The sequence below is a fragment of the Micropterus dolomieu genome, linkage group LG04 (assembly GCF_021292245.1).
Source record: "Micropterus dolomieu isolate WLL.071019.BEF.003 ecotype Adirondacks linkage group LG04, ASM2129224v1, whole genome shotgun sequence".
NCBI classification, from domain to species: domain Eukaryota; kingdom Metazoa; phylum Chordata; class Actinopteri; order Centrarchiformes; family Centrarchidae; genus Micropterus; species Micropterus dolomieu.
Genome location: NC_060153.1, coordinates 22,354,458 through 22,366,927, shown reverse-complemented (window position 1 = coordinate 22,366,927; position 12,470 = coordinate 22,354,458). Strand labels below are relative to the sequence as shown.

The window sequence follows — 12,470 nt, the reverse complement described above, 5'->3', positions numbered from 1 at the left end:
CTGGGCGTTTAGTTTGTGCATTGGAGTCCGGGGGAGGCATTTCCTCGTTGGCTTGGAGGGACCTGTTTGCGTCCCTGTTTTGCTTCGTTGGCCTCGGATTCATGCTTCCCCATTTCTCTGTCGGCCAGTTGTTGGACCCCTCTGGATACTGAGGTATATAGTTAGTTTTCGGGATGTGCAGTGTGGGTGCGGGGCAGGGCTGTGCTCCGATTTGTTCTGGGCTTGTGCCTGGAGTTCTCGGCCATTGACGGGTGGGTGGGTTGGTGGTGGCATGCAGCTGAGCTAGTTGATTTTGCCTCGTTGCTGGTTTGGCTGGTGTTGCACGGCTGCCGGGGGGCGTGCTGGGCATGGGGTGGCCTTAGTTTTTTCCGGCGGTTGGGGGGACGGCGGACTTTTATTGGCGGGTGCACGGTGACCTGTGCAGCGCGTTTGCTGCCGGGCTGGGACTTGCTGCTGGTGTTTCTCTCCGCTGGCTTTCGCTGTCGTGTTGTTCCGTTTGCGCTCTCTCGTTTGCCCGACCTCGCACTCAGGATTCGCAGGGGGCTGCTGGGCATTGGGTGTCGCCGTGGTCGCGCATTGTGCGCGTTGGGCTCGTCACTTGTGCATTGGTGTTGATGATTGCGTGGCATTTGGGCATTTTGGTTGTTTGCTGCACGGCGGTGGGGTGCTGGGTGGGGGGGAGCACTGGTCTATGTTGTATGCGCCGCGGTCAGTCCAGGCGCTGCTCTTCCGCGGGTTACGCTTTTTGCGTTCCTTCCGTTGCGTTACGCTGTCAACTGGCATTTGGGTCGGGGTCTTCCGCATTTGCATCGCGGTGCATCTGGGAGTCTTTGTTTTTTTTTTTGATTGATTTATTCTTTTTCTTTCTCCCACCCCTATTGGCTACTGGGGTTCTTGCCTGCCTGTTGCTGGGGTAAGTGTGGCACAGTCGTGGCATCCCACTCTCACTAACAACTACATTCTTTAACAGGCTTATGCGCACACACATACAGACACATTCACCCACACGCACACAGACACAATCAGTCTCACACATAGACACAAACAAATGCAGGTTGTCCCTGGTAGAATTATTCCTGATGCTTTTCTTTCAGTTACTTATTTAAATTAATTGTTATTATTCCAGCTCTTGTGGCTGTGCTGTGTTGCTTATTTAGTGTGCTGGACTGTTTCTTGTTTTCAATTTTCTCTTAGTTGTCTTACTATGTCAGCTGTTTATTGCTGCTGTTCGGCTGGTTGTCTTTTACTATTATTATTATTTTTATTGTTTGTTGTTGTTTTTCTCCTCCCCAAGCCCCCCTCTCTGTTCTATTGCAGGTTTCGTTGCTTTCTGCAATTGGTGTTTCCCACAGCTTTTCCCTGTTGTCCCCACTTTCCATCCCTCTTTCCCCCTTCTCTTACAGGTGTTGTCCTTTCTCTGTGCTGTCTGTTTGTGCCCCCCCATCCCCGTGTCTGCCCCCCTGTCCGGCCCGGCGACAAATCAATACATAATTAAATAAATAATAAAACAGACAAAGGAGTATATTAATACTCTCTTGTTAAAGTAAAATCTGTCTGGCACAATATGGTATCCAGCTCATCATACTCTATACCAGGCTGCTGGGCAGGACAGGTTTAAAAAAAAAAAAACAACAAAAAAAAAAGAAAGCAATGGACTTCAGATAGAATTACCGCGCTAACATGTTGCCGATGTATATGGTGCGAGATGAGAGATGTAGTTCATTGAACGGGTTTCACACAAAACGACACTTTCTTGACATGCAAAATTATAGTTTAAATTGACCAACATCATATATGTAATTAAGGGTTCAATTCTAACAGGATAAAAAATATGATCTCTCTATTGCCATTGATTACCGTACATATTTTTTTCCGAAATAAGTTCCCATGGGCCAGAAGCGGAAGCGTGTGACTTAGGCTCTCTATATTGCACCGGATAATGTTAGCAACTGGTCAGCGATGCGTTGCAAGTCGTTTTGATGTGGCGTTGTGTAGTTCACATATAATGACTGGCGACCGCAGATCGATCGCTTTTTTACCCCGATCACAGCCCGACTTCGCCGACCAACAAATCAAGCTTAAAATTGTGTAGCAAGAAATAGGCTTAAGTGATTTCATTGGAAAAACTACATCTGGCTCCTTTTAAGAAAAGTTTCTATCTATATGTTCTTTTTCTTTTGCCCGAGTTCAACATTAATTGCCAAATATCACTGGCTTGTTGGTTTGTGGTTTGCTCGTGGCACTTAAGTCTGCTGCCCTTATATGGGTTAACGTTAATTGCACTTTTCTTGGCACACACATTCAATTTAAGATCAAATGCAATTCATCATCATACTCAGTGCACATTTAAAGAGTCCCACGTAGGATTTTCTTATTGCTTTGCACCAAAAGAAAAGAGAAAAACATTCCTTTATGGGGCCCAATATTTTTCTCATTATTTCATCTTCATTTTCAACTCAGGACAGCTATGAAGTAATTGCGTACAGGGAAACTGACTAATAAAAACAGCTACTACACCATTCAACAGGTTGAAACAGCCACAACTACAAACATGGGAGCTTGATTTCCACTCTGCCTCTTTGTCTGCCACTCATTAAGCCTCTGGATATGATTATCTCTATTTATTAACTGTCTTTTCCTTCTGGCCAGAGTCTGCCAGGCAGTGTAGACAAAGCAGTGGCATACCTGGAGAGGCGTCTGCCCAGCCTCACCAACCCATATGCCGTTGCCATGACGTCATATGCCCTGGCCAATGAAAACAAACTGAACCAGGCGATCCTTTGCAACTTTACTTCCCCAGGTTTCCTCATGCAACATTCTTAAACATAATCAGAAACAAAATGTACTGTTTGGTTACTTTGTATATATGTTAGTGTGATAGTCAATGAAGCTGTTACAAGTACTATATTTGAATAAAAAGGTGTGTATTAGAGGGGAGTAGTAATGTGAGAACATAAATCTGTTATCACAGTCACAATGTGGGGGTCTCGTCTTCCTTATGGGGTCCCTAAAATGTGAATGATAAATTTTTTAGGTTGATAACTTCATGGCATGACATGGTACTTAAGTGTACCATCCTGAGAGATTAAAGTAAAACATTATAAAAAACACTCACTATTGGTGGATATTCACATTAATATTTTGGCCTTTAGTGTACTGACAGATAAAGCATTATGTTGGGTTAAGTATAATGAACTGTGTGGTCCTGGTTAGGTTTAGGTTATGAGAGGTTAAGGTTAGGGACATGGTTAGGGTAGGGCTATATGATATAACGATATCTACTGCTTGACGATAGAAAAACATTAATTCTTTACAATTATGCTCTGTCGTATATTTCGTTGTGTCGCAGATTCCTCACTTTACCGTAATATTTTGGTAAACGCCGCTTTGCACTGCAGTGAAGTTAGTTTTTCGTTGGAATTTGGCATCTATTGAATGTCCAGCGTAAAGGTCCAACTTGAAACTAACTTCACCGCAGCCCGTTCTTCCACACATGCCGGCGTTGCAGGGGAAAAATTGCATTAAAAATAATAGACGAGCCACACAACACTTTCCAGCAGTGCCAGCCATGATGTGTGTGTTAGTCGGGTAACGTTAAATGTCTTGCTCATGGACATACAGCTTACTTTATACTTCATGCAGAGAAATATCCCGAGATACAGTTCAAAATGCCATATTTCATTAAATTTATAAAAAATGTTCTACATCGGGAAATTAACTTTTTGTCATATCGCACAGCCCTAGGTTAGGATAAGGTTAGGTTTAGTCAAGTAGTGATTAGGGTTAGAGTAAGTCTCCGGGGAATGAATGTATGTCAATGTAATGTCCCCGAAAGTGATGGAAACTGTATGTGTCTTCTGCAGATATGTCCCACTGGCCTGTACCTAAGGGACACGTTTACACACTGGAGGCCACAGCTTATGCTCTTCTTGCTCTGGTGAAGGCCAAGGTAAGCATGTTGTCATGTGAACTCAAGCACTTGTAATCAAGGGATTAGAAATCAAATGCAGGACACCAGGCAGAGCAGGTTCAGTTTGAATGTTTTAATAATAACCGAAAAAGTCCACAAGGATTGCCAATATCTGCAATAAGTCTAACTATCAGACTGAAGGTCAAAAGCACAGGAAAACACTGATGAAAAGGCAAGAATGCTTGACAATAGACAAAGATTCGAAAGAACAGGACCAACTATAAATGCACATAAGTGAGGAGGTCAACAAGGCCATAATTAAACCCGTGGCTCTCTTCCTCCTCCTACCTCGCTATCATCTGCTCACAAATTCCCTTTCTTATACTTGAAATCCACTGGACCGCAAGCTCTCTTCTGAATTATCCATCCATCCATCCATCGTCAACTGCTTACCCTGCGTACAGCGTCGCGGGGGGGCAGGAGCCAATCCCAGCTGACATTGGCCAAAAGGCGGGGTACACCCTGGACACTTATCTTCTGATGCTATTTGTCCGAGTGGACATAGTGGGGAGAGAGAGAGATGGGAGTGAGTGAGTTGTGTGGCAGTTGCGTAGTACAGCCAGAAACCGTAAAGAAAAGAACAGAAAGTTGTGAACACTTGTCATAATTCGGGAGAAATGTGACCCGTGAGAGGACAATGACATACGGGTGTCTCCCGCAAACTAACCGGAGCTATATTGCTCCTTGTTTACTTCTGTAGCTTACAACAGCGTGCTGCTGCGTGTGACGACGTGTTATTCTTCTGCGCATGCGGGTCACTTTCAGGCCGCAGACCGGAGTCTGATATGGGCCACATTTAAACTATAATGTCAAACAAAAAAAATTGGAATTGACCATTAAGGCCTGCAGTCTGAATGTAGCCAAAGACACAAGAGGAAGGATTTAACAAAATAAACGGGAAACAACAACATACCATAACACACGTCACACTTATGTGATTTATGCATGTTTCACCATGAAAAGGAAAAACAGAGCCATAATACATGTTACTACATTACAAGAGTAAAAGGTTGGTGAAGACAGACATTTCCCAGACTAGAACGTTTTCTAAAAAGAGATGAATTTGTTTTTTACGTTTCTTTTTTTAAATTACCATAAATAACTCTCCTTAAAATATGCAGTGTAATAAATAACCTTTAGCATCCTATAATGTATCCATCTTACATCAATGCTATCATGATGATGCTTAGCAGATATAATGTTTACTTTGTTCACCATCTTAGTTTAGCATGATAGCATGCTAACAATTGCTAATTGGCATTAACAAACAAAGTACAGCAGAGGCTGATGGGAATGTCATTAGTTTTGTAGGTTAAAGGTACTGGGCAAGTTAGATTTGGACCTACTGATAATGGTGCTAATAGTTAATAAATACCAGAGATTTCAACCCTTTTTCTTGCTTTCCGATATTAAAGGCCTTTAAAGAAGTCAGTCCTGTGGTCAAATGGCTCATTCAACAACAGAACGTGGACGGGGGCTATGGATCAACTCAGGTAACAGAGGACTCTCCTTCTCTTTCTGTCCGGATTCATCTATGTGTCTATATTAATGCTTTATGGTATGGTAATATGGGTTCAGTTTATTGATTATGTCTGTCTTTTCAGGCTACTATAATGGTGTACCAGGCTCTAGCTGAGTACTGGGCCAATGCTAAGGAACATGAAATTGATCTGGATGTGTCCATCTGGCTTCCAGACAGGTCAAAACCTGATAAGTACAACTTCAACAGGGAAAACTACAACAGAACGAGAATCTCTAAAGTGAGAACACACAAACACAAATTGTTTCGTCAATCAGCTGTCTGGCCATACTGTCCATTGTTATGGCTAACGTTCAAATTATAGCAGGAAAGCCTAATTAATTAATTAATTCTTTGATAGTAGGCTGTTGCTAAAAAAGATCTCAGTCATGACAGCAACAGTTACTCACATATTCCCTTCCTTTTCTTGCCTACAAAATGAAAACCAGAGAAAGTTTTTTGCCTTTACTTTGAAAAGTTGCCTGTGGCGTGCTTGACAAACCTCACAAAAGTCCAAAAAGTGGGGGGGTGCCCAATTCCACATTTGCGCAGTGTGTAGCCCAGTCGCTCTCGGACATCTGTGTTACGTGACGTGTTGGGCAGTAATAACATTAATTTTCACAGTAAAGAATAGTGTAACAGATTACTATTTCCAAAACAGTTATATTATTACAGTTACTACGGTATTCCATGGAACGCTGCGTTACTGCGCTACTGAAAGCACCATTCCTGATGTGAATGATGTGCTGCACTGGACCTTATGTTGTTCAAGTCAGCTGTTAGCCAAAAAGCTAAATGAAGAATGGAAAACGTGAGAGGCAGAAGAACATTGTCCGTTGTAAACTCTGTGCGACCAGAAAAAAACTTTCAACTATGAACAATTCTAGATTGAATTTATTGAAGCATCTGCAGAAGCACCACAGCAACTGAAACTTATAGAAATAAACTCCGGCCGCTACTGCCAGTGATGCTCGGACTTATGGGGAGAGAGTAGTGTTAGGCAAAGCAACGTTTTATAAAATCACTGAATATTGCTCTTATAGCCTAAATACATTTGCACAAAAACAGTAGCCTAGTTCAAAGTAGGGATTAAGCCTAGTTGTTTTTTTTTAACTCAACCAGTGGCGTTGAGAAATTTTAGGCGTATAGGTTTTGTGAAAACCATAGCCTACACCTTGCTGCTGTGATGGATATGAGATTATTTTAAAAGTCGGGATGGGCGGTGGGGAGGGAGCTTATCATTATGTTAAAGGTTTTGGCACATTATAAATGAATTTCCCCTTCAATGGTTGTGACAGAGTTTCTTTACACTTGTTAAAGCACTTTGTAACTTGTTTTTGAAAAGTGCTCTACAAATAAGGATTATTATTATTATTATTATTATTATTATATGTAAAGGCGTTCTCATGCACACACCCACCCACTATCAGAGTTGAAGTGTCTTGAACTTTTACCAGTTAATCAATAGACAGAGACTGATCTGGCTGTTTGATCTGAGTTTCCTGAATAAAATAACTGTTTCTTTAACAGTTAGGCCACCAGGTCTTAAACAACCAAAGATCTTTGCTATTGTCTGTTCATTCATTAAAAATAATCTATTAACTTCAACTGAACTAATTTGAAAGTTAGTAGTTATATTATTTAGTTATAGACAATTGTTGCATGTATATGTATGTATATATGTGTATATAAACACGTGTGTGTGTGTTTAAATAAAAATAGATAAATAAAAATAATAATAATAATAAATAATAACTGTATGAGTTAATTTAATACAGCCCATCAAATAAATAAAATTAAACAGTAAAAGTGAAAAGTGTGTGTGTTTATTAAAAAAAAAAAATTTAAATCATATAGTTAATCAAATACATCAAATAAAATAAATAAAACCGTTAACTTCTGCCAGCTTCTCTCCCAGGTGTTTTTTTTTTAGCTTGTGTTGAGGTGAGTGGTGATGAACAAGAGACTAATTTACCAGTGCCTCGAGTTTACAGCTAATTAACCAAAAGACAAATATAGTTAACTTTTGTCTTGCTAACATGCATGACTCATTAGCTACTATCTAATGTAATAAGGTAGCTAAAGTTTAGCTAAGGGAATATCTCATGGTCACACAGGCTAATGTACTGTACTTATTGGAGACACTACAGGTGAACACAGTAAAATTTGTATCTAATAAAGTCATTACAATCGCCATATTGTTATGCACATTAGGCATAATTATTTGCAGACATTTGACAAAGCACTGCAGGTGAATAGGATAAACAAAATAACAAATCAACAGCGCCACCTAGAGGTAGATTGACATCAAATTTCATACAGACCCTCGGAAAAGCGTGATACATAAGATCCCCAAGGTTGGTGTACATTGGACTTCCCAAACGTAAGAAGCAACAGTCATTCCTGTTTTTTGCACTTGGTGTAAAAAATGTTAACATATAAGTCGCACATTTTTTTGCGGATAAAAATTCCCTGAACAAACTTCAGAGTCCAGAGATGGTCCGTGCCAAGTTTGGTGCCGATTGGACTTGCCACTTCAGAGGAGTTAATTAAAATAGGTTTTTCAGTTTTCGCAATTTTTACATCGCACAGAGGCGTGTCCTATATACGAATTGGCAGCATCACCCAAACAAGTAGATATAAGCTTTATGAATGCGCAATGTGCTGGTGCGTAGTTATGCAGCAAAATGCCCCTTGGTTTGTCTTTAATCTGCAATAACATAAGAGCCATCCTGAACAAGTGGGCTCCAGTTTCATGTCAATGCGACTTGTGGTTATAGAGGAACTGATAATTGCTGTTACACAGCGCCACCTAGGAGGCAATTGCACCAAAGTTTGCATAGCCCCTCAGGAGGGAATGCCACATAAGGTCACCAAGTTTGTAGATCGGCCCTTCCAAACCTAAGAAATGAACATGACTTCCTGTCAGTCTTTTTCGCAAACATTTGTTTTCTTATAAGTTGTACATTTTCTGGTGGATCAAAATTTCCTCTACAAACTTTTATCAGCTTGGTCCAGAGATGGTCTGTAAGTTAATTATAATACATTTTTCAGTTTTCGCTATGTAGCGAAATAAAGTCTAGGCGGAAATGGGTGTGGCCTATACCAGGAGATTCAGCTCAATCCGTCAAATGCATGGATGTAAGGTTTTAGATAATGCGCCTTTGTGTGTGGGAGTCCCAAACGCAATTACCTTGCGTATAGCACCCCCTTGGTGCAGGGGTTTGGACGCACCCTATGAGTTTCGCGTCTGTAGCACTTACCGTCCAGGCCGCAGTATCACTTTTAGCGGCGGAAAAAAATTAATACAATTGCTATAGGGTTCCCAGTTATACCACTTGTGATTACCTGATTTTGCAAAGATGAAGGGGTGGAGGTAGACGTAAACATTCAAATCTTAGCCCAAACCTAGGGGGGTCCAGGGGCATTCTCCCCCACTTTTTGTAGCTAAATGCACTATTTTTCAAGCCTTTTGAGATAGAATGCCTAATAATCTGTATATCATTTGGTCAAAACATTGTAGTTGCTCTGGGGGAAAAAAAAAATTGTAGAGCCTAAATTCTATTTTGTATTTAATTGTACTCCAACTGTCTTCATCATTGTGAAACCATAACAAAACAAATGCTGACTATCAATAATTTTCAATGTTCAGAATTCAGCTGCCAGGCTTTTAACTAGAACCAAGACACGTGAGCATATCACCCTTGTTTTGGCCTCGTTACACTTGAGGACACTACTTTGAATTGATTTTAAGATTTTACTGATTACATTTAAGGCTTTATGTGGTCTCACCCCTTGCTATATTGCTGAACTACTAGTACCCTATATACCAGCTCGTAACTTGAGATCCTCAAGAAAGGGGCTTTTGTGGTCCCAGAGACCCGGCTGAAATTGGGAGGGGACAGAGCCTTTGCAGTTAGGACACCAAAGCTCTGGAACAATCTACCCGAGGAAATTTATCCAAAGCGACTGTACATTTCAGGAATAACATACAAGCATCAACAGAGCATCAAATACAGCACGAGATCTACAACTGACAATACATACTAGTAAGAGCAACAATAAATACTAGTAAGCGCTAATACCACATATCGCATCAATGTAAATACCATGGAAAGAAGTAAGTGTTAACAAAAAAGTGCAATCAATACAGGGTAATTGTAAGGGGATAGAAGAAGAGCACAGGAAGTGCATGTTAGAGGTTAGGAGTTAGAGGTGTTATTAAGAGGAAATGTTCTCGGAAGAGATGAGTTTTCAAGAGCTTCTTGAAGTTAGAGAGGGACGCCCCTGCTCTGATGGCGTGTGGAAGCTCATTCCACTATCGTGGTGTCACAGATGAGAACAGCCGGGACTGAGATTACTTTGTGTGAAGGGATGGCTGAGCCAGGCGGCGTTTGTTGGAGGAGTGTAGTGGCCGAGAAGGAACGTATATTTGTATTATGGAGTTTAGGTAGATAGGTGCAGACCCAATAGCCAGTAGCCAGTGGAGGTCACACAGTAATGGAGTGACATGAGTCCTTTTGGGCTGATCGAAAACCAGACGCGCTGCTGTGTTCTGAACCATTTGTAGGTGTTTCACAGCACAAGCTGGAAGACCTACTAGGAGGGCATTGCAATAGTCGAGGCAAAAGATAACCATGGCCTGTAGCAGAAGCTGGGTGGCGTACTGAGTGAGGTAGGGCCTTATTTTCAGCAACATGGTCTGACATGACACCCAAGTTTCTCACCAACATGGTTGGAGTGATGGTTGAGGAGCCAATGTGTAGTTTGATGTTATGGTTGATAGATTGCTTGGCTGGAATGACCTAGAGTTCAGTCTTAGAGATGTTTAGTTGAAGGTGGCGAGCCTTCATCTATACAGATATGTCCGAGAGACAGTCTGTGATCCGCGCCGAGACAGTGTGATCGCAAGTATTGGGCTGCAGCTTTAGCTGACCTTAGGGCTTCTGTTACAGACAGAAGAGCCGTTTCAGTAGAGTGGGCACTCTTAAAACCAGACTGATATGGATCTAGGAGGTCATTCCATGAGAGGAATTCTTGGACCTGTTTGAAGACTGCCTGTTCGATAGTTTTGGATAAAAATGGTAGAAGAGAACCTGGCCGATAGTTCTCAACTTGAGTTGGGTTGAGTGAGGGCTTTTTGAGCAAGGGTGTAACCTGAGCCCTTTTGAAAGTGGTCGGGAAGGTTCCTGAAGCCAGAGAAGTATTTATCGCATAAGTGATTGTCGGGACCACGGTAGGAGATATGGGTTTGAGGAGATTCGTAGGAATTGGGTCCAGTGTGCATGTAGAGGGACGGCTTGGGTCAGGAGTTCTGATACTTTGTTCTCTGTGAGATGAGTAAACGAGGAGAGGGAAGTGCCATTGACCTGGGAGGACAGAGGAAAAGATGTAGTAAGACTGCTACATGTTAGCTTTGGTGTTGAGCTTTTTGTGCCATTTCCCGAGGGAGATGGAGTGAGACATGTGTAAGGACTGCCACATGGCAGGTTTTCCTGTGCTGTGTTCACACACTGGGAGCTGACCAGGGTGGGAATGGACAGGTTTATTTTTTTTCATTGTATAACGCAGTTTTGGCAGAACTGATGCTTGTTGAGAAGGACGATAGGAGCAATTAAGGTCGGCAGGGTCTTTGGTTTTTTCGACATCTTCTTTCAGTGGCTCTGAGATCAATAGGGAGCCTGGTTTGGGCGAGCAGGCTTGGTGAATAGAAGACACAGACCATCCAGGAATGAGCTCAGTGTAGAGCACAGAGATTGTGCGGCATGATTGATCTTGAGTGAGGAAAATGTGTTGATGGAAGGTAGAGCGGAAGCTACCACTGAAACAAAGTGAGTGGGAGAGGTTGTGGAGGTTGCTTCTTGAGACAAACGGTGCTGGAACAATAGGCTGTTCCTGTAGGCATACAGTGAACCGAATAAAATAGTGGTCAGACATACAGTCCCCTCCAAATGTATTGGAGCAGTAAGGCAAATTCTTTGTTTTTGCTGTTCACTGAAGACATTTGGGTTTAAGATCAAAAGATGAGTATGAGTAAGAGTTCAGAAATTCAGCTTTCATTTCCTGGTATTCACATCTAGATGTGTTAAATAACTCAGGACATACCACCCTTTGTTTGAACCAACCCATTTTTCAAGTGAGCGAAACTATTGGAACATGTGACTGACAGATGTTTCTTGTTGCCCAGGTGTTGCCTTTTAGGTTGGTTGTCCAAACATTAAATAGCTCTGCATGGCTAGTCTAAGTTTTCATTCTTGGTTCAAACCTATGAAGACTGCATTTCCTGTTAGATAAACCAACATGAAGACCAGAGAGATGTCTATGGGAGAAAAGCAAGCCATTGTCAAGCTGAGAAAAGAGCACAACAATTTGGTGTACTGAGTAAAAGGCATCGAACAAGTCGGCCAAGGAAAACAACAGTAGTTGATGACAGAAATATCATGAGAGCTGTGAAGAAACCCCCAAAACATCAGTAAGTGACATCACCAATGACCTCCACAGTGCAGGTATCACTATCCACTGACTCAGAGAGAAGAAATATAGAGGCCACACCACAAGATGCAAACCACTCATTAGCAGTAAGAATCGGAAGGCCAGATTGAAATTTGCAAAGAAGTACAGAGATGAGCCGCAAAGGTTCTGGAACACAATCTTATGGACTGATGAGACGAAGATTAATCTCTACCAAAGTGATGGAAAGGCCAAAGTGTGAAGAAAGAAAGGAACTGCTTATGATCCGAAGCATACAAGCTCATCTGTGAAGCATGGTGGAGGTAATGTCATGGCTAGGGCGTACATGGCTGCTTCTGGAAAAGGCTCAGTAATATTTATTGATGATGCAACGGATGATGATAGCAGCAGAATGAATTCAGAAGTGTACAGAAAAAGTTTGTCTGCCAATTTACGGTGAAATGCATTGAAACTAATTGGGAGGAAGTTTTTCATGCAGCAGGACAATGACCCAAAGCACACTGCCAACAA

General features: G+C 41.8%; 1 protein-coding gene across 4 annotated transcripts in view; it reads left to right on the top strand.

The window, feature by feature from the left end:
• LOC123969418 (complement C3-like) overlaps positions 1–12,470 on the top strand; it is a 94,925-nt gene that overhangs the window by 68,637 nt on the left and 13,818 nt on the right. For all 4 annotated transcript variants that reach the window (XR_006824727.1, XM_046046796.1, XM_046046797.1 and 1 more), the window contains 4 exons: positions 2,650–2,800; positions 3,864–3,949; positions 5,386–5,463; positions 5,575–5,730. Coding sequence is in view for 3 of the 4 variants with exons in the window: in XM_046046796.1 (XP_045902752.1) it covers positions 2,650–2,800; positions 3,864–3,949; positions 5,386–5,463; positions 5,575–5,730 (471 nt within the window). In the remaining variant the exon portion in view is untranslated. The remainder of the gene's footprint in view (positions 1–2,649; positions 2,801–3,863; positions 3,950–5,385; positions 5,464–5,574; positions 5,731–12,470) is intronic.